A 21774-nucleotide genomic window follows, 5' to 3' on the forward strand; every position below is an offset into this window, starting at 1 on the left:
ACTAAGTAAGTCATTGCTGTTTCTTAACAAAAAAACATTGATCAAAAAAGGTGTAAGTTCAAAAATCATGTGCTAGAGAAACCTCAAATACTGAGAGTGACTAACCGTTGCAGTATTGGTGATGGTCAGCATCTCTTGCTGCTGGGAGGTGCTGAACGTGCCAGCAGAAGTCAGGGAACTGAACATCTCAGCTCCCATTTACTTGGGTGAGGGCTGAGGATACTCAGCACCGTTGAGAAAATCACAGCCTGTTCCGTGTGAATGGCCTGGTGTCTGGGAAATCTGCTGAGTGAGTAGTCCAGCAGGTCTAACAGAGACTACCTGAGGAGTTTCAGATGGCATGCAAGTTACGAGTTCACTTGTTGATAGTGGTTTGGTCTAGTTTGAAAGCTGAAGTCAACTTTTCTGAAACTTGCTGAACACAAATCCAGAGTGGTAACAGCTCGGCATATGCAGGTGTGTTTCTAGGTAGAGTGAGAGTCTTGACTTCCTCACTGCAAAGAACAGTTGCGCTGTATAAGCGATAGTTTTCTCCAGTCCTGAGTGGCCACACCGGGTAAATAATTTACCTCATTGCAAATTTACACTACTGTCAAACCAAATTTCTAATGGAACCATTGACGTCTGAGAGGCAACTGAACAGATCCTGGAGCTGGCTGGGTTGGGACCTGGGATCCCACCCCTTCTGGCATAATCACAGCGAGGGGACTTGTTTTTAATTAACCATTTGGGGAACACTTAAACCAAAATGTGATTGTGGAAAAAGTAGAAGGAAATGCAGCCGTTAAGTCTTAGTTTCAAAGTATCCATTATTCTGCATACAAGCAATGAAGTTAAAATACTACAAAAAATACCTTAAATTTGTTATTAGTTCCCATGCCTGTTTTCTTCCATGGCCATGGTCTAATACCAGGTTTCACCCAGAGATATTAGTGATGTGTTAGATTGGTGCATTTCTATATACTCGCAAGGTTTCATAACTCCATTTCAGATTCTCCCAATCTAAACTGCATGTTTAGGTAAAAGGATCGGGTTTATGCAAACAGTTTATTTTACTAACATTTATTTTTCTGATGAATGAGTGAGAAAGTCTAAAAATAAAAAGACCTTGAAAGTCTAGTTTGGCTTCTTGTTGTTTCCCTGAGGTAGTTTCCCTGTAAATATCCACAGAAATGAATCCAAACACCAGGTAATACACTACACAACTTGCATGACTGAACGTATGTCTGGCGAATTGTGATACTAATTAGGTTAACAAAAAATGCTGTCTAAGGACACTGCAGGAGGCACCACCAAACTGTCAGGAAATTGTATTTTAACAATGAAAAACACACCTTCAGAGGTGGGGGCAAAACCCCAACAGCTGTGAAGCTTTGACACTGCCAAGGTCCCTGGGCATTTTGCCAGTGCCTAACTGGGTTTAGTGTTCTACCCTTTGTATTTTACCATGTAGTTACCGTTAGCCTTAGTGACAAAGTATTGATCTAAAGTGAGATTTTTGTGAATGTTCTGTGTTAGACTTGGCCAGTTATTCCCTTCCACACTGTTCTTGGGAGGTGAGCATCACGTAGCTCTCCTCACCTGCTGATTTGTACCAGCTTTTGAGCTTTTTGATTCACCTTTCTTTTATTTCTGAAAAGAGAAGTAGCCACATTCCCTCATGCTCTTCTGAGATGTGTTAGCGTTAGATACAAGGTGCAGTGTATAGTCTGTATGAAGCTGGAGTTGTCGGTGTAAGCAGATACCTACCAACTGAGTTTCGTGAGGCTATTTGGAAAATAAATTTTCAGTCTTAATTCTGTGTACTTCCATGCACACGGAGGTGTGTTCAAGCGAAGTATGATTCTGCAGTATCAAAATGAATGCAGTTTTTATGATAATACACAGTATGTCTTAAAGAGTTTTGATTATTGATAAATGCTGTAATAGGTTTAAACATCTCCCCTCAATATCAGCTCTTGTGGGGTGGGGTGGTCCAGTGGGGCAGGCAGTGAAGAAACCCACAGACAAGATTTTCAGAGATAAGTGCTGTTTGTGCATACATCGATACCAGGGTAAGAGTAAGCAGGTTTTAAAACGCAACTGAAATTCAAAAGGTGGCAGCTCAGGGCTGTCCAGAAAGCAGCCTTTCTTGTATCATGCTGCCTGGGACGTGCTGTGCTTAGGCACATGCAATCACAATCTGCTTTGGAAAACCGTGGGCTCTGAACTCTTGCTTCCAGTATTTGGCCTGCAACTGGTTTGTGACCTTGAGCAGGTCATTTCACTTTCATGTCAGTTGGCAAACAGCACTGGCACGTTTTGGTTTTCCCCTCCCTGTACAGTGCTTCCAAAACCAGAGGTGACAAGAAAAAATATTCATTATTAATACTTTCACCTAACCCCACAAATACAGCATTACCCTGAGGTCAGGTCCATGCTACTATACAACAGAAACTTCCTCCATCCTTTTTTCCCCTTCACAACCTGCTCTCTCAGTTCTCCATAGCTGTGGGCATGTAGGATTACCGAGCAAGAGGGAAATAAAACCCCTCAGGCTTCTAGGGAGGATTCAGGGACCAGGACAACGGGGGAGGGTCCTGCAGGAGCAGTTTGAGTAATGTTGGTCCTTGGTTGTTTCTTCTCTTCAGTCCTTCCCACTAAGAATTACTGCTGACCTACCTGAGGGTTGGTGCTGACAATATTGGAAAACCTAGCAGAAGACGTAAATAGGAAAATATTCAAAACTGCAGCTTTTAGTTAACGATGGAAATTGGGTTTTGTATAGTGCTATGTAAGGAAAGCAATTACATGGTCTGCTAGTGCCATTGTGAACTGCTGTGAAGGAAAGCGGTTTGATGCCTTGTCTCTGCAGCACCAGACCAGCAAGCTCTGAAAATTTTTCCCTGCTGGAAACACAAGCAAGTCAGATGTGCCGATGCACTTCTAGTCTGCGGCTACTATAAAGCTGACTTACTGGTATTCTTGTAGAGGCAGGAGCTAGTGCAGTCCTCTCCTGTATGCAAGGGCAGGGATGCCATGTGATATCTTACTACTTTCAAGCATGGTAGGCTGGTTGTCAAATCCACAGGAACGCTAAGCAAGTGACACAGACTTCCTGAGAAGACGGGCAGTTCTGTTGCTTTAGTCAGCCGTATCATCAGGTTTGTGTGATTTTTCTGATGAAACGGCGAGCAGTTCAATGAATTTTTCCAGTATGTTTGGACTTACCTGAGGCAGTAAATAATGACTGAAACAGCTCTTAGGGTTTTGCATATCAGGTTTTTCTGTGAATGCCAGCTCCATCAGTCTTAGGTCTCAGATGATAAAGCCTTTGTGTGGTAATACAAGAGTTTTGTAAAACTGTACAGCACCCAAGTGAGTAGAAAGTGGTGTTTCTCCTTTGCTGCCCTTTCAATAACTGGAAGACAAATTTGCTGTCTACAAATGAGAGCGTATTAGAATGAAATATTGATCGTATTTTCAAAATGCACTTTACTTTTTTCAAACCTTATAGCTAGTGCTGTAAAGAATCCCTGTTGACAGGAAAAAAGGAGTCAGGATTCAGTGGGTTTGTAAGTCAGCACTGATTGAGAGTTAGCTGCAAGAGCTCATCGTGTCCATTCTTGCTGTCAGTTCTGATCAGGCAACTGGAAGAAGTTTGCACGTGATGAATATAGTTTTGCTCTATAGACAGAAATTCTTCGATCTTGGTGTTTTCTTACTTTAAGCAGTAACCAGAATGTGATGTAAAATTGGCACATCAGCTGTGAAGCTTTCCTATTGAAGTCGTACCCATCCCTTCCTTTTATTTCCAGGATTAACTGAAGGCTGGTATTTTCTAGCTGTTGCTTTGGTAACTTTGTTTATGCGGTATGTCTCTTCTGCACTGTCCCAGCAGAAGAGCAGTTGACTTTATCATTTTGGGGGATTTTGTTTATTTTGTTTGCTTTTTTTGTTTCTTTTCTGCACATGCCCAGTTGAGCCAGTTGATGCCCGCCCAGCTGCAGACAGAGGACTGACCACACGACCAGGTATATAACTTGCATGGCTTTTACCTAACCTGTGTTCTCCCAGCGTGCATGTGGTCTGCTTGAGCTGAAATGATTATGTTTGCTTTGGTGTGACCCTCTCTTAATATGTAATGCTCTGTCATGAACCAGGGAAGTGTTCCCACACAAAATCCCATCAGCTTGTGCGAGTCTGCGTGTGTCAAGGGTGATCAGGATGTGTACTTGCAGAGAGACCCAGACACCCAGAACTGATGTTCAAGTTGTTGCCCCTTCTAGCAGTAATGCTTTGGCAGACGCAGGAGGTGGTAGACATGGTACCCCCTAGTGCAGAGAGTATTTTTAATGTGGGAATGTATGATAGAAGTGTCGAATCCTCTATGTAGAGTATACAGTTTCGTCAAAGTTGGGGCTAATAAAGAATTAATGTGTACAGTTTTAGAATTGTAAGGGACATCAGGATTTCTTGCTGTGATACTTATATTAGCTAACTCCAGATATGTAAAAATCGATACGTATATTTTCCCTCTGGATTCACCGAGGACACCTCTGTATGGCTATTCGTTCCATTCTAGGATGGAGAGGGGTGATTGATTGCCTTCTGTAGGTACCTGTGTCTTCCTATTGATTTCAGAGTAAGAGCAGATGACTAGCTTGAGTCAGGCTGCAAATGTTTGGAAAAGTTAAATGGGACAAATCCAATTTTTAAAAGTAAAAGATTGCTTTTCATACTAACTTTTTTTGCTTTTTAGATTGGTTTTCCCCTTGGTTTTGTTTAGGATTATCTAGAAATGGCAGGTTCCATTAAGAACAAACAGCCTTTTATTTCAGAAGAGGTTACTCTCTAACATGTAGTGAGATTAGATTGGTATATTTTAGGGTCAGAATTATATCAGTATTGCATTGTCATTGTGGGTTTTTTCTTCAGACCAGATAAAACTAAGCAATCTGTCTTCTTTTTTCCTTCATCTTTTCATCCAAACATCCATTAGGTAGCATTTTGGGCAACACCCTCCTAGTGCATTTAAATCTTTCTGATAACTCACTGTGTTTACCGACTACAGAAATTGCTAGTTGCAAGTAAAATAAGCTCATATGTTATAGCAGTTGGGAGGCTGGGCAGTCTGACATCTTACTTGTCTTTAGAGTCTTAATTTGTTCTGTGAAGAGAGCCTGGAAACAGGTACAGAGCTATCTGTACAACAGTGCTAAAAATCACAGGATCAGGGAACGTCTCCCCGATACTGGGTAGTCTCTGCCTTCTAGATCAGATTTCTTCCCTGAGAGCAGTAGAAGTACCGCCACACATGAAACATGAACCTGTTAATCTGAATTCTGTAATGTTAGTTCAATCTAGCAGTTTTCTTGTAATACTAAGGTTTGTTATTGTTAACCATTTTAATTTCAGTCATCTTGAAAAAATCTGTTAGGAGGCCTGTATTTGTTATATTTGCCTCCCTCCTATTCCCTCACACACACACACACACCAGAGATCTTTGGTGTCCTTTCTCTAGAGGAAGGATTTTCCCACGGTGCTGCACTCTAGTTTCGAAGTGAAATGATGTGTTTTAGTCCACTGTATCATAGCACTTTGTCACTTGGGGCAATGCATAGATTACCAAAAGTATGGCTAGCATAGGTCATGAGTGATCTTTGTGAATGTGTGTGGTAGACCATTAAGGAGCAATAAAAAGTATTTCAGCATGTGACTATTAGGCTTGAAATTTCCAGTGGATACACTATCTTTTGCACTATGAATAACACATGGGATATTTCCTCAATTTTCTGCTCAAGTGCAAAAGTAGCACTGCCCAGGGGCCTGTGCCGCCTCTGTCACTTTTAGCACAAAATTTGAAGTGCTGCAGAAGCCCGTGGTCTGCTTTTGGCACAGAGAGTGAACCCCTCCAGCCTAGCAGGGATGCACACTGCATTCCTCCATGCAGAGTGATGCTTGCTTCCCTGGAAAGATTGAAATCTCTCACTGCTGTGCCTGCATTCCAGTTTTCACAGCATAAAGTGTCTTACATGAGCATGTGAGATGGGGGTTTTGCCCCTTTACTGTAGTGCTAAATGTATCATAACAGTAAGTAAAACATGCTCACTTCACTGTTCCTGGTAAACTTTAAATTCCTTATGTCTTTAATCACCTTGTCCAGACCTTGGCAAATTTGTACTTACTGTTACAAATTCTGACAATAAATGTCCCCCTGATTTTTCATCATCCTTTAAAAACCATTGATCTGTGATAAAAATTCAGCTTAACAAAAACCTGATACTGATCTGAGTAGCTTTATGAACTAGCAGAAGAGGAAAGCAAATGGGTGCTTAATTAAACTGTGAAATACAAAAGAGATCCTGACAATTTAATAATGTGTGCTTTAAAATTGTTTTAATTGCTAATTATAAATAAAATTTCTAAGTTAGAGGTTAAAAAAGGAAAAGAGATACTTTCTTTGCAGTCACTCTACTTTCAGTAAAGTTGTTTTTTACAGTTTGGGGCTATTCTTTATTAAAAAAAATCTGAAAAGTGTATTATTCTAGAAAGAAAATGTATTAACAAGGGACCTGGAGGCAGATTAACACATATAGCTTCTTGTAACTTTTTGGGTTGTTTTTATTGCCTAGATTCTTGTTGATTTCCTGAAAGATTTGCACGCTTCATAGTCCTGACTTTCCAGTCAGTGCTTCTGCTTGCTTTGCTGAGGTGAACAAAGGTGGTGACTTGCTTCTTCAGGGTGAACGTACAGGCCTCATGTCAACCTGCCACAGTCCAAGCCTGGAATAAGAACAAGTGAATGTTCTGTAGTTGCTCAAAACCATTGAAGAATATCAGCTGTGAAAGGACTAAGACAAGTATACAAACACCTGCCCTTTTTCTTCTTTCCCATTTTCTTTTTATCACTTTTTGCCCACATAATATTCTTACAATGATCACGAAGTTTTCCTTAAAAGTAGATCAAACTGTGCAGGTGATCTTTATCCCTTTCCCACAAGAGAGGTAGTTTGGTCACAGTACAGAAAAGAGCAAGTACTTGTTAGTATTTGTGATAACTAGAATCTTGTTACTTCAGCACATTGTTCTCTCTTGTTCAAAAAATAGTCTATGAGCAAAGTCAGGAAAAGTGAAGAGTTGTCCAATCCATAGAGCAGAAAAGCTTTTAGTAAGGACCAAGTTTAAAGCATTTACTAAAATTTAAGCCAATTGTCCAAACCCCTGCCTCTGTTGCACTCCACCTTGGCTGTCAGCAGTTGAAGCTTGAATTTGAATCTGATCTACCTCAGTCCCAGGAGGAGAGTAATTTCAGAGGGGCTGCCATCTCCTAGCATAGAGACATCATCTGCGGTATTTGCAAAGGAGCCTAGTGCTTCAACACACTGTCCTTCCCCCTTTTACTTCACAAGTGGGAAAACAAAAATAAGAATTATGCCTAAATCCCTTTCTTGGCTCTTTCCTGAAAGGGGAGTAAACAGATAATAAAAGGTCAAAGTGAAAGAAAATAGATGCATCAAGTAGTCATCAGTGAGCTATTTTTTAATACAACACAAAATGATAAGACATTTATGACATGTTTCTTACTCTTTATAAGTATCTTCATACAGAGAGATGTTAGAATGCTTCAGTCCAGCCTGAGAACTTCCTTAGTAAAAGTTTCAAGTAGAGAGGATACCTCTTTCCTCGATAGCCTCGCTGTAACTGCTTTTTCTGTAGTGTTTCCTTCTCACCTGTGCCCCCGAGGTCACTTTTTCTTGATAAACATTTGATTTCTTGCAGCTGAATTTGGAGTATGTGTTTATTGGTAACTTTGTGTGTATGTGTGCGTGTACATATACACACATAAATCACAGAATCATTTAGGTTGGAAAAGACCTTTAAGATCAAGTTCATCAAGTCCAACCATTAACCCAGGACTGCCTGTATAAAAACATCTTTAGAATACTCATAAGCAAGCTCCTTTTTTACCCATGTTAATTCAGCAGGTCTGATCTGTGGAAATTCAGTGAAGAGTAGAAAACCTGCACCAGAATGGATGTTGCTGAGTATCAGCAGATTTTCTTGAAATTCAAAGTGATAAAGAAAATAACCAGTGCTCTGTTCAGGGTAGATCATATTCTCATCTTTTGCACAGTTGCAACTGTAATTATACCGCTAACAGCTGTACTTATATCACTCACAGGATGCCTATAATTCATAATGCAAGAATTTTATGATACTGTTAGCTTCCTCCATGTAGTATAGTTTGGGGTTGGGTTTTTTTTTTGCATTCTCCCAACTCTTCATCAGTTGATTGTTTTTGCAGTCAATAATTTTGAGGAGACATTGCACATAAAGCTGCATTTGTGTCTCTGGTGCTTCCGTTGATAAATCATAACGTGTCCATCCTCATTACATGATATGGAAGTTGAGGGATTTTTTTTATACATGGTTGCAGAGGCTCTGTAAGCCTAATGGCTGTTCTGCAGAATCATTAGCACATAGGCTGCAATCTCTATGAGGTGAGGGCATAGAGCAGCTTAGTGAATTATTTATGATTTCCTTGCCAGAAATTGCCAGGGTTTTTCTCCTGTTTTAGTGATGTTAGATCAACACAGTTGTCTTAAACCAACTGTCTGCAGCCCCCAAATAGAAATGATGAATGGATTTTTTTTTTTTTTCATAAGGTTGCTTTGTTTCATAGATCAGATAGTTATTACCTGTGAATGCAATTATATATGCATGTGCACAGCATTTGCTTTGGCATGCCAGAAAGATTACCAGATTTTACTCGTTTTGTTTATTCATTTTTACACACATATAAAATAATCTCTGGTATTCTCAGAATTATTTCATACTAAGTTCCAATTAGGTTCTTCTTTAAAAAGATAACATTCTGTTTTGCACTGGTTTTTTGCTTTCTCCAATTTAAGAGCCCTGCAGTAATCCATGGAGTAAAAGCAAACCACTGTTTCATGGAGAGACCAGAAAGTTTTAGTTCCATGCAGTCTTAAATGTACTTACTCCTCAAAGATATTTGAGTCGTCCTTACAAAACAATCTTCATTCTTCTTTCGTTTCCGAATGAAATGACCTGCACAAAGTCAGATAGTCATATGGAAGTAATAGTTGAACTTCTAGTAAGAACACATGGCTGTCTACCTGGGTAGTTGTTCAAACACTTCATTCCCTTCCATCCACCCCTTTTATTTTAGATTAAGCTTTACTCAGATAAAACTGTTTACTACCCTTGTAACAGGCCTTGATTCAATAAATCTTTTCTTGTTCTTGTCGTTACTCAAATACAGTTCATGGACATAGAGTTAAACGTTTTCCTGAATGCAGTCATTATATCTGTTGTCTAAACATGCTACTTCTGGTTTTCTCTATGTAGAGACCACCCAGGTCTGGTAGTTTCTACTGTGCTTCAAGTGGAGGTTAAACTTTTAGCTCTAAAAGTAACCAGAAGACCACAGGCGCATCTGATATTGTTTCGGATCCTCGGAAAACAAAATCTTGCTAGGCTGTTATTTAACAGGTAGATGAAGCAATTAAAAGCAGTATAGTAGATAACGACACCTAAATGCGACCTTGGTGGAATTCATTATATTCTTTTTCTTACCCTTCTTAAAGGCTTAATGTATATATTTACACAAATGCAAAAGTTCATCTGTTTGAGAATAAAGTGTTCCCCAAAGCAGCTACTTTGTTTTTATTTCATGAGTAGTTTTAAACTCCATACAATTTTATTTTGCCTCCCCTGTAAGGGCAAGGAACTACAAGGTTTGCATACGCTGCTCTTTTTGATGTTAGGATATGCGTGTGTGTGTACATGCATGTGTACACTTGTATGTATAAAAGCAGTTAACTTTGCTAATTAACAGCAATACAATTAGAAGCCCATCATAGCTCGTTTTATTGGAATTTGCTAGATGCTTTTAAGCATGTGTTTTTGATAGCTAAATAGTTTTGTCAGTTTTTCCAAGAAGTTGCAAGTTAATATATTTACCAGCTGAACTGTAGCATTTTTAAATCAAAGTAATTAAAAATGTAACTCCCTAAAGACGGTATGTAATTCAGAAGAAAAACCACTAATAATTATAATCATTTGTGAATGTGCAGTGAGGCAGTTCTCTCACGTTTCTTCTTTTACATTGGCTTTTGTGTTTGGATTGTGTATTTTAGACTTTGTAGTGAAAAAACATCATTCTGTGTCAGAATTTAAGTTCTTGTCATATAGTTAACTTTTCTTTGTATGCTTGTCTTGAATGCAAGAGTAGAATGGTATTAGACAGCTGTTAGCTGTCTGCTGATTCACATACCTCTAATAGAAGTTTTTGAAAAATCCTGAAGTTTTTCCTCCTTCAGTTAGTACCTTTGAAAAATAAATCTTTGATTTTGTCATCTAGGTCTAAATAGACAGTCACCGGGACAGGAAAGTGAATGAACTGGAAATAAAGAGAAGTCTGTTAAATAGAAAGTCTGAATTCTATAATGTAACGTAGCGGAAAGGCATATATAGTAACCCCATACGTATTTTTGTCTCATACCAGGTATTTATTTGATTACAGTGTGGAGTCATGCTGCTTTTACTGTATAATCAAGTATTTGCAGAAGACCACCAGTTTACCCTAGTTGTACTTTTAAAAAGTTTTTTTTCTCACTTCTAAGGGAGATAGGAGGAAGGAAAAAATTGCTATAGAGTTTGTTAGTGCAACAGAAGATTTTTCTATTTCTGACCTTTTTCCTATGCTAGCTGCCAAAACCAAGTTTTAGTAAGTCTAACATCATTAACTTCCTAATATCAGGTCCTACTTTATGTTCAGAACCCATGGCATTTTTGTGGATTCGTGAGTAAGGCCAAGCAGACCACGAGACCTTGGTCACCTGACCCAAAGCAAAAGGTTTCTGCCTGATATCAAGGCAAAAGATTGTTTAACCTGCTGCATGCTGGAAGTACAGCTCCCATGCTACTGTTTGATGGGAGTGGGAAGAGGGAAGGGAACCTTCAAAGAAATGTAGCTTTAGGGAAGCCCAAGCCTGCATTTCTCCAGCAGCTGAGAAGACAGCTGATGAACTTCCCACCCTCGATCGCTCATTGATGTGAAGGCTCCTGACCTGTTCTGCCCCTGAAATGCTGCTTTAACTCCTGCCTTTGGCATTTGGCTCTGTTTAACTGAAGCTAACAAAGACCCAGGTCTAAGCTATCGTAGCCTGCTTTCAGTAAAAGTGGTCAAAGCCCATGAGCAGAAGTACCCAAGTCCATTATCCCACCTCTAGCACTGATGCATGAGGGATACTCAAGAGACTTCGTCTCTGCTTTATACTCCTGGCACATCCACTGAGCTTTTGGCAGCCAGCATTTGATAGATATCAGTACTAGAAATTTTATTTTTACCATTGTGTTTAGTAACCCTGGATGAACATTGCATTTGTTCATTTGTATTTTGCACATCCTCATTATTTGTGCCAATGAGTTCCGCAGTCCAATTTGCATTGTGCCAAGTTATATATATACACACTCTTTTGTTAGTTTTTAATCTGCTATGTCATAGCCATGATTGTGTCCTGCACTTTCTTATGAGAAGTAATGAATGACCGTTTCCTGCAGACTTTCTCCTTGTCACTCACACTTGTATAGGCCTCTGTAGTGTTTCCCCTCGGTTTTCTCTTCATTCTGAAGATTCCTGGTTTGTCTAGTCCTTCTTGTACAGAAACCATTCCATACCATTAATCATCTGTGTCTCCCTGCATTGTACCTTTTCTAGTTCTGCCTTTTTTTGAGCTGGGGTGACCAGAATGAGTAGCCAGATTTAAAATGAGGATGCATCATTTATACAGTGGTGTAACAATGTTTTCTGTTTTGTCTGTTCCCTCATAATTACTCCTAGCTTTCTCTGTGCCTTTTTGACTGCTACTAAGCCAGCTGCCCACAGAGAGTTACCCACAGTGGCTGCAAGGTCTCTGTCCTGGGTGGAACAGAGCTAACTTAGAGCCTCTTGTTGTGTATGTATAGTTAGGGCTACGTATCCCTGCAAGCACCACTTTACATTATATCAACATTGAATATCATTTCCCTTTTTTTATGCACTCAGAATTTGTAATATCCTTCTGCAGTTCTTTGCAGCTGTTTTTGCTTTGGCTATGCTCTTTTTTTTGCTTTTATTTTTTGTCAGTAAACTTTATCACATCACTATTCACTGCTTTATCCAGATCACTTTACAAACAGCACAGCACAGATCCTTGTGGGACCCTGCTGGTAACCTTCCTCCATTGTGAAAAATGGCTGTGTAGTTACACTTCATTTTCTATCTTTTAATCAGTTATGGAAAGTCGTGTAGGATTTTTGCTTGTAGTCTTTGCCATCGTAGCTTCTGCCAGAGCTTTGATCAGGGACCTTCTCAAAAAAAAGCTTTTGGCTTTTTGGAAATCCAGATTCATTCCAAGGCAAATCACTGTTTCCCATGTGCTTCCTAACTCTTCCAGTGACCTCTAAGAGGTTTGGGAGGCAGGACTTCCCTCAACAAAAGATAAGTTTATTCATCACTGATTTATCTCGTATATGTATGCATATGTTCTAATCAGTATTTACAGCTTAAGTGAATTTGCCAGCTGTAGTGCCAGAGTTGTGCAGTTCCTCAGGCCCTTGCCTTGGGGGAGTTTCCATGTGGGGCAGCAAGTGTGGCCGCGGACAGTGGCGAGCAGCTGGGAGCCACCACCTCTTCAGCCACTTCAGCTGTGGGCAGTGAACCAAGTCCTGGGAAAGCACTTCCCCCCCCAACTATTTAATCTATATGAAGCGCTACTATTTCTGTGTTGGGTTTTTCACCCTCCCTTTTAATCCTAAAAACAAAAAAGTCAGGGGGTTGAAGAGACAAGCCTCTGCGCAGCCAGATACACATTCTCGTTTTCTTTGCTTCCCGTTGATACAGGTGTAAGGGCTATTTTGAGATTATACACAAAGGAGAGTACGTTTCATTCTTATTTTAATTTGGAAAACTAACTATAACTGCTTCAAGGATAGAAGGTTAAACTTCTTTTCAGGTACCATGTGGGTTTTATTTCCCTTACCTCCATTTCCTCCTGCATTTCATTGACAGCACATCATGGTATGTTTTCAAACTGCAGTTCGTTTAAGTACTTTACAGTTCTTGCATTTAGAAATGGTCTCTTTTATATAAATGTTATAATATACTTGTGTCAGTAGTGTAACGCAGCATCAAAAATCAGATTCTTTGTAAAGAAATTTGAGATTTTACGTGCTTCATTTCTCTAAAAGAAGACACTAAAGTAGAATTTATGGGGCTTAAAGCGTCAGACTGTTCAAGAAAATAACCATAAATACTTCACTGCATAAAGATGATTCTTGTTCTCTCCTTTGCCTGGTTTCCTATGAAGAGAAAGTTCAAGACCTTAGAACGGGATTGTACAGTCCAGAGAAGTTCTTGGGAACATCTGTTCTTGCTGATTCATAATACAAAAATAAATTGACATTTAATGAAAAAAGAAATTGCACGTTCAAAGGCAATAAAAGCCCAATAATTCTTACACTGAGTGCTACTTTAGACTGTGGAGCTCATTGGCACGTGGAAGTCTTCAGGAATTTATTGAGAGTCCAAAGAGATGGTGGAGCACGAGAGCAGTCAGCAGTGTTAAGAATTTTAAAAGAGGTTCTTCCTCTGTCAGAGCTTAAGGTCAGCCCAAAATACTGAGAATGAAGGCTTGGAGAGAGGAGTCAGGGTGTTAAAATGCTAAAATAAGTACAGACAAGGAACATGAACTAGTTTGTTCTTATTTCATTAGATAGGGTGAGGAGGTAACATCTCATAAAACCCTGCTTCTGCGGTGTTTGTACCTCTAAGAAATATGTCAGTCACTTGGTACCGAGAAGGAGAATGACCAGCTATGTGAATACCTGTATGGTCTCTGTAAGCCAGAGCCAGCTTTTCGGGACAGAACATTCATAGATACACAATACAGGATGCACTGCTCAGCTGTTTTAAGTCTGGCTCTTTCTCCTAAAGCTATTTTCCAGGAGAAAATACTGACCTTCTTTCCAGTTAGGCAAGTGCAGCATCTCCCCTTTGCATTCATAAGGAGAGAACAGGACTGCAAACTATCTACAATTAAAATCACTACAAGCTTTATTTACTTGCTTTACTGTATGTTTCTAATCAAAGGGGGCAGTTGTCATCTCTGACAGAAGTCAAGACTTGCATAATCATAATTGTGAGCAGTCTGAAATATGAAAACAAGTAACTGTGTAAACTTCAGGAACATTTTAATAACCCTTATTTGTGCATGTTTGCGCAAAAGGTACAGAGTCACAAGAAGAAGATACAGTATCTGGGGTTCCCCACCTCACACCATGGGTATGTGTTTTTTCCTCACAGCAGCCTGAGCTTAGGAGGGAGGGAGGTTTTGGCCTAAACACCAAATGTTCTTGACATTGCTAAAGAGGCTGTCAGAGCAGATAGTTAGTCCCTTGCAGCTTAGTTTTCGCAGTATTTCATGCTGGAAGCCTTTGATGCTTGTACCAACATAGTTGCGGTGGATTAAGGAATGTTTAACAGAGGAGAAATTTTACCAGCTCAGTCTGTGTCACCTCAGTGAGACTTAAACATCAGATGTACCTCACTTTCCTCCCCATTCCCTTTCACGTTGCATCACACCTCCTCTGCTTGAATGACACCATTGCCTTCTGCTCTTGTAATGGTGGAGGTAAGCAGAGTGTAATTGAGTTGATGACTTTAACGAATTGTCGTTGCGGTGCAATGCAGGTTCTGGGTTGACCAATGTTAAAACAGAAGAGATATCTGAAGTGAAAATGGATGCAGAGTTCCGGCATGACTCAGGATACGAAGTTCATCATCAAAAGCTGGTGAGTGAACACACAGTGCTTTCCATACGTGAGTTCCGAGTTGCCGATTCAGTCTTGAACTAGTGGGTCAATTACAGCCATGTTTCCCCCAAGAAATGTGGGTGCTGAAAGTGCCAACAAAAAGTTTTCATGTGAACAGATGATGATTTTTCTGGTTCTCTCTTAAATGAGAGTAAACCTGGAACAGCTTCAGCAGAGAGGATGGAAAGCCATTAAATCTCACACGAGAGGAAATTCTGACAGTTCCTGCCCTTGCACCGCCATGTGAGTAGACATGGTCATATGGGCTTGTCCCACGGTCCATCTGTCATGGTCTCGTAACCAAAGACAAGGGATACAGAGGAAGTAATACGCTAAAAAAGAAAAGAAAAAAAGTTTGATGGAGACACACAGCGTGGTGCAGCAAGAGAGAGAGAGTGACACCATTTCAGGAATAGATTCATTTTCTGTCAAAACAGATGGTGGTGGTGCATGAAGGAGGCTAAACTCCATGGAGCATAACCTTTCACAAGATTGCCTGCTTGGGATAAGAAGAGATTCTTCACTAGACTTAATTTTAATTCGTGCTTGGCTGCATCTGTGAGTTTTGTTCCTTAAGGTATATTAAATTATGAATAGATGAAAGGCAGGTAGGAGCAAAATATTGTTCCTCATTTGAACTATGCTGCTTATGAACACAAAAATAACAACCAAAAGCAATATAAGTAAGAACAAGCATCTTCTAAAAGCTCTTTTCAGTCCCTTAATAAGTAATGAAGAATCCGTACAGCAGTGTTGACTACAGACCTTTTCTGCTTCCTCTTTTTTAAAGGTATATTACACGATGAGATTTCCGTTCCATGACTTACAGTATCCTGATAATAAACTTGAAAACTTTTTTCTTAATATATTCTTAAAGCTAAGTAGCGCTGAAAATTAACATGGGACTCAAATTTGCATTTGACTAGGCAATCACTGTGTGAAAAGATATTCTGCCATCTCTTTGATGCTGAGAACTAAGAATTCCCAGTTTGACTAGCTAATCCAAAATGCATTAGCACTAATTTGGGAAATTCCGACATGCTTGGCTCAGATGGGTTAAACATCCTGATGGAGTAAACCCATGCAGTTTACTGAAGGGAATGAACTTGCAGGAATGTATTTTAACTGATCTGTCTCATGCGCTTACCAGCAACAACCTTTAAGCAGTTTGATACCATCCCAAGCAGTTTGGTGCTGGAAACTATCCTTACCATGGTGGCTGATAGGGAATGCATTGCAATCCCTGCACTTGGGTAATCTGTGTCATGCTTAGAGTGGGACCTTTCCATCTTATTAAAGTATTTTATGCCATACTTCTCACTGATAGGTACAAGCATTACTTAAAACTTAGTAAGCTGTCCTCTAGGTTATCTTTCCAATTGAGACTGAGCAAGGGGTCCAGTCTGGGAAAGTACTGGACTGATGACGTACAGGGCATTGGTTGTTTACCAAGTGCCATATCCTAGCCAATGCCCTTCTCCATTAGCTTTAATTCAAAAGCAATAAGCAGAAAATACTTTCACCTCCTGTGCCCTGGTAGGATTTACTGAAACAGTCTCCTTAGGATATCACTTTGAATTGAGCAGCACATTGCATTTTACACACAAACTTCTGAATTGGGCTGAAATTGCAGTTATTTTCTCCTTTATGTGGATGTTCACATTTTAACTGTACAGTAGGTTGACTTTCACGGCTTGGAGTGCTTAAGGCCTTCCTCTGTTGCACATGTATATTAGCTGGGGCATTTCACAGTGCTCCAAAATAGTATGGTAACAGAATTTCAGTCCTGGGCAGGTAAAATTGACAGAAGAAATTATTACTTCACATCAGCTTCTGCCAACACTGTCCATTGTGTGTACTTTCTAGTGAATTCTTAACCTTGTTCAAACACATTTCTTGCTTATGACTAGGAACAACATAAATATTTATACTGCATGCTTTAATACCTCTCTGAGGAAGATCGTGTTTCTTAAAGAGTGCAAATGTTATACAGCTCATTATAATTCTCAGCTGGTTTCCTGCTTCCCTCTCCATTTTTGTTAAATACTTGTCAAAGTATTTAGTCTTTCAGAGTGAGATAGTCTTAAAATTCTGTGAATGTAATTCATTCTCTAATCCTTTTTGCCCGTTTTGATTAAAAATAGTAATAATAAAAGCCTGCTATTGGCAAGCAGACAATAGGTTTGTAAAATATGCATAGATGTAAAATAATCCAGGATATTCCTTGAATACAAAACAGGACAGTTAAAACAATCACTCATCCGCTCCTGTTGCGAAAAGCCAATCTTATTAAATGCATAGTAAAAGCATCTTACTGTCCGCTCTTTTGCCTTATCAATACATATAATTCAAGCGGATCTTCTGTTTTTTACAGAACTTTTATCTAGATCTCACACGAGTATTGTCATGATCCTGTTATAGCTCATTCTCCCTTTACTCTGCAAAAGTATCTGAAGCATCCCGTGATGGTCACTTAAATTGGCACACTTGATTTTGCTAGACTCTTAGTCTCTTTGGTGTGAGAATTTTATCCCAGCTGGTTGTGTGCAAGTTTCATTGTCGTGCTACGGGTCTTCACCACTCTTTCATAGAAGAAATGTATCACAGTCCAAACAAGCTACGTAGATGTAGATTTATGAACACTTTCATCATTAGCATTCTAAAAATAAATATATGTGTATGCCCCCTCGTTAGTCCTCCACAAGCTTATCAGTCATTTTGCAATTAGTTTGACTCGATTACCCAAGAAAAAAAAAAAAAGCAGCTCCTGTCTTAAGACCTGTGTGAAGCAGAAACATGGAGGTGAGTCTTTCCCTTAGCCACAGGACTGCTACACCACAGGCAATACAGATTTCCCGAATTTCTCTTCTCCAGCTATGAGAGCTGGGGTGCAGCAATCCAGTTTTGAATAATTAGGATGACTGTTCGATTACTGATACTTCAGTAGGCTTTGTATTGCTGTGGCAGCTGGACAGGTTAGCCAAATATTCAGTGAGCTTTTTATTAGCCACCTTCCTTTATTTTTCTTTTGCAGGTGTTCTTTGCTGAAGATGTGGGTTCAAATAAAGGTGCCATCATTGGGCTAATGGTGGGAGGTGTTGTCATAGCAACAGTCATTGTCATTACTTTGGTGATGCTGAAGAAGAAGCAGTACACATCTATTCATCATGGGGTTGTGGAGGTAAGAAAAGACTACCAAGCACCACTGCTGTCACATGTACAACACAGTCAACACACTGCTCTGTAAATATATTTACAAACAAAGAAACCATATTTTTGGCTGGCCTAATGTTCAGAGTTGGAGTGGTTGCATCCAGTAGAGTGGAATCAAATTGCCTTATTTTGTAAATGCACACAGAATGTAAACCTTGTTAAGTTGGGTGTAAAACCACAAAAATCTCTCTGGAACTATTTCAAACCGATCACCTCATAATGTGAAAGTTCATTTTATAGGAAATTTAACAGCAGCCAATGAGCAGAGGGATTTATATGCTGCACAAGAGGAAAGATCTGGTTTTACTGTTGCTGGGAATTTATGCACACAGATTTCTTTATTTAGCTTGCAAATAGACATTTGAGGCCGGTCTTCTGCGGATTGTGCTGTACACAAGGATTTTCCCTATACAGATACTTTATTACTTTTTGTTCTCTAAACAAGATTTTCTTTTGCCACCAACAGCTTTTGATTTATGGCTAATCTGAAACTCATAGATTTGAGAAACAAATAATACATGACACTCTTATATTGGATTTTCAAGATGAAAACCATTGCCCCTTCCCAATCTACCAAGTTAATTTGTAGTCAGTTTACAGTAACTTAAAATACCTCATCTGTTGCTTGGATTTAAGACAAGATCTCTGTAAGCAGAAAAACTTAAATTATGAGAACTGGAAGGGTGTTCGTGTAACTCTCTTCTCCCCCCACGTGTATTGATACCTAGTTTGTTGTGTGAGTGTCTGGTTTGGGGATAGAATCATGGAATGGTTTGGGTTGGAAGAGACTTAAAGATCATCTAGTTCTAACCCCCCCCTGCCATGTGCAGAGACACCTGCCACCAGACCATGTTGCTCAAAGCCCCATCCAGCCTGGCCTTGAACACTTCCAGGGACAGGGCACCCACAGCTTCTCTGGGCAACCTGTTCCAGTGTCTCACCACCTGCACTGTAAAGACTTTCTACCCAATAGCTAATCTAAATCTACCCTCTTGCAGGTTACAACCAATAGCCCTTGTCCTAACGCTGCATGCCCTTGTAAAAAGCCCCTCTCCAGCTTTCCTGTAGGCCCCCTTTAGGTACCAGAAGGCTGCTGTAAGGTCTCCCCAGAGCCTTCTCTTCTCTAGGCTGAACAACCCCAACTCTTTCAGCCTGTCTTCACAGGAGAGGTGCCCCAGCCCTCTGATCATCTTTGTGGCCCTCCTCTGGACTTACGCTATCAGGTCCATGCCCTTCTTCTGTTGGGGGCCCCAGAGCTGAACACAGTACTGCAGGTGGGGTCTCATGAAAGCAGAGTAGTACAGGGCAGAATCACCTCCCTCAACCTGCTGGCCACTCTTCTTTTGATGCAACCCAGGACATGGTTGGCTTTCTGGGCTCAAGCGCACATTGCCAGGTCATGTTGAGCTTCTTGTCAACCAACACCCCAATTCTTTCTCCTCAGGGCTGCACTCAGTCCATTCTCTGCCCTGCCTGTATTTGTGCTTGAAATTATCCCAATAGTACTTGTATTAGCAAGGACTTGAAACACTTACATGTTTTTGCCTTCCAAAACTGGTATTTCACATTATTGATTGAAACTAAGTGTTGTTCAAGTCCATGGTTTATGTTGGTTTCACCTTGAGTCAAATGGACCTTGCTTTGGTCTTGCTGGAGATGTACATACTTTCTGATGCATGTATTCCACTGTCTGGGGCAGTGAAGAGTCTTAAAAATATTTGAGTAAGTGTTTGTCTTAAGCCTGTGCTTGTCCATCCCTGCGTCCATGCTGTGGTTGCCCATGTGGTCTGAAACTTTCCAAAGAGACATGATCAGAAGAACACCAACTGTTTGGGGTGAGCCTTGAGCAAGACAGCAAGCTGTGCAGAATTTTGAATGGAGAGGCAGAAAAGAGTAAGCGAGAATCTCAGCTTTAACGTTCCATATGGAAGTTTCCAGCCCATTTTGTAGAAAATTGAATCAGGTTTTAGTTTTAAACCACCAAGCTGATAGCTGCTGCCAACAGTTGTGCAACCTGAGGTGCTCCTTTGGCTGGGTTTAGCGACAACAGAGTAGGGCAGGAGGCTTGCTAGGCCAAAGCCCCAAGTCAGACATTGGATGTGGACGTACCACTGTTGCAGTACGACTTTAAAGTTTCAGGTGGACTTTGCCTGATAGAATGACATGGCAAAATTATTCCCGGATTCCTGTGAGCTTTCCTCAGTTGAGAGTGAACTTGGAAATGTTGGACTAGAAATAGCATGCACAAGCTGAACGAGTAATTCATGTCAAAATGACAGCATCACTTAGGGAATAAAAGATTTTACAGATAATGCCATAAAGCTATAGCATGTGGATGTACCAAGAATATTAGTCGATTTATAGTACAGCAGTGTAGATGGTGTTGCCTTGTAGATTTGCTGCATTGTGTCTGGCATTGGCAGGCAAGATTCCTTATTCTGCCAGACTTGCTCAGTGGTCTTGGCAGACTGCATAGCCTCACTGAGCTTCTTGCCTGCAAGAAAGGCATGACATCTATTTCTGTCTTAGGTTGGTGAAAATTTTGTACCACGCACTTTGGGGGGTGGCAGAGGGGAACACCCAAAGATCCATATACAATTGATGTTTTAACAGTAAAATGTCTTCAAAACTAGGTTGTTCCATTCCGAAGAAGATTACTTTATTTAGCAACAGTGCACCTTTAGCATGCTATGCACAAAAAGCACGAAAGAGCAAAACCACTTGATGTAAAAATAACTGTACATCAACTCTGCGTTGGCAGAGTATATTTTAACAAAGCATGCAACCCGTATGTTGCGTGTCAGAAGTTGCCATGAGAATTCAACTCTCTGGTAATGGATGCAAGATTACAAAACAGGTCCTGTTCCACCTGTATTCTTATCTTCAAAAAGTACTTTTTCTCATTTCACTATGATTTCTTTAACAAAAGATGTTATTAAAAATCCTGTTAGCCTTTTTTGAAGCTCTGAGGAGAAATATAGAAGTGTCAGAATAATTTTCTCTGAAGTCTGAGAATAAAAACATTTCAAAGTGGTTCAGCCTCCTCAGAAAAAGGACTTCCAACAGTTAAGTAAATAAATGACTGAATGGCTGAAAGTTACTTATTGTATGTGCATACAGGAGCTGCAACAAACATTTTGGAGGTACTTTTTGCTGGTGCACCCACCCCAGCTGTCTGCAGGAGGTTACTTCCTCCATAGAAGTAGGTGGCAAAAGAGAAGTTCTCACCTCTCCTGTACTCTGGACAACAGCTGACTGTCTCAACTTGTTCTCTTTGAGGATCTTCTTTTTGAATCATAGAATTATAGAATCATTTAGGTTGGAAAGGACCTCTAATATTACAAGTCCACCACTAAACAATGTCCCTAAGGACCACATTTACATCTTTTAAATACCTCCAGGCACGGTGACTCCACCAGTTGTCGGTCAGCCTGTTCCAGGGTGTTCTGCTACAGAGACAAGCACCTCCAGCAAGACCGCGGAGGGGGAGAGGTGACAGCAGGAGGGCTCACAGCAGCAGCAGATTGCATACTGCAGTCCAACTCTCAAAGTCTGATCTGCAGTTGTATATTAGGCAGCATCCATTTACCATCATTTAAACAACAATGTTGTGTTCAGTGCATCTCCGAGGGCTGCCAGCACCTCCTGTCTGGGTTTTGATCTGCCCCATGTGTGTAGAGGCAGTACATGAATTTTTCT

General features: G+C 40.3%; 1 protein-coding gene across 2 annotated transcripts in view; it reads left to right on the plus strand.

Annotated features, from left to right (window-relative positions):
* The window catches only part of APP (amyloid beta precursor protein), a 229420-nt gene that overhangs the window by 201768 nt on the left and 5878 nt on the right, over nt 1–21774 (plus strand). For both annotated transcript variants that reach the window (XM_055701097.1, XM_055701098.1), the window contains 3 exons: nt 3960–4013; nt 14741–14841; nt 17897–18043. In XM_055701097.1, the coding sequence (XP_055557072.1) occupies nt 3960–4013; nt 14741–14841; nt 17897–18043 (302 nt within the window). The remainder of the gene's footprint in view (nt 1–3959; nt 4014–14740; nt 14842–17896; nt 18044–21774) is intronic.

Source organism: Falco cherrug, chromosome 2 (assembly GCF_023634085.1).
Source record: "Falco cherrug isolate bFalChe1 chromosome 2, bFalChe1.pri, whole genome shotgun sequence".
Lineage (NCBI taxonomy): Eukaryota > Metazoa > Chordata > Aves > Falconiformes > Falconidae > Falco > Falco cherrug.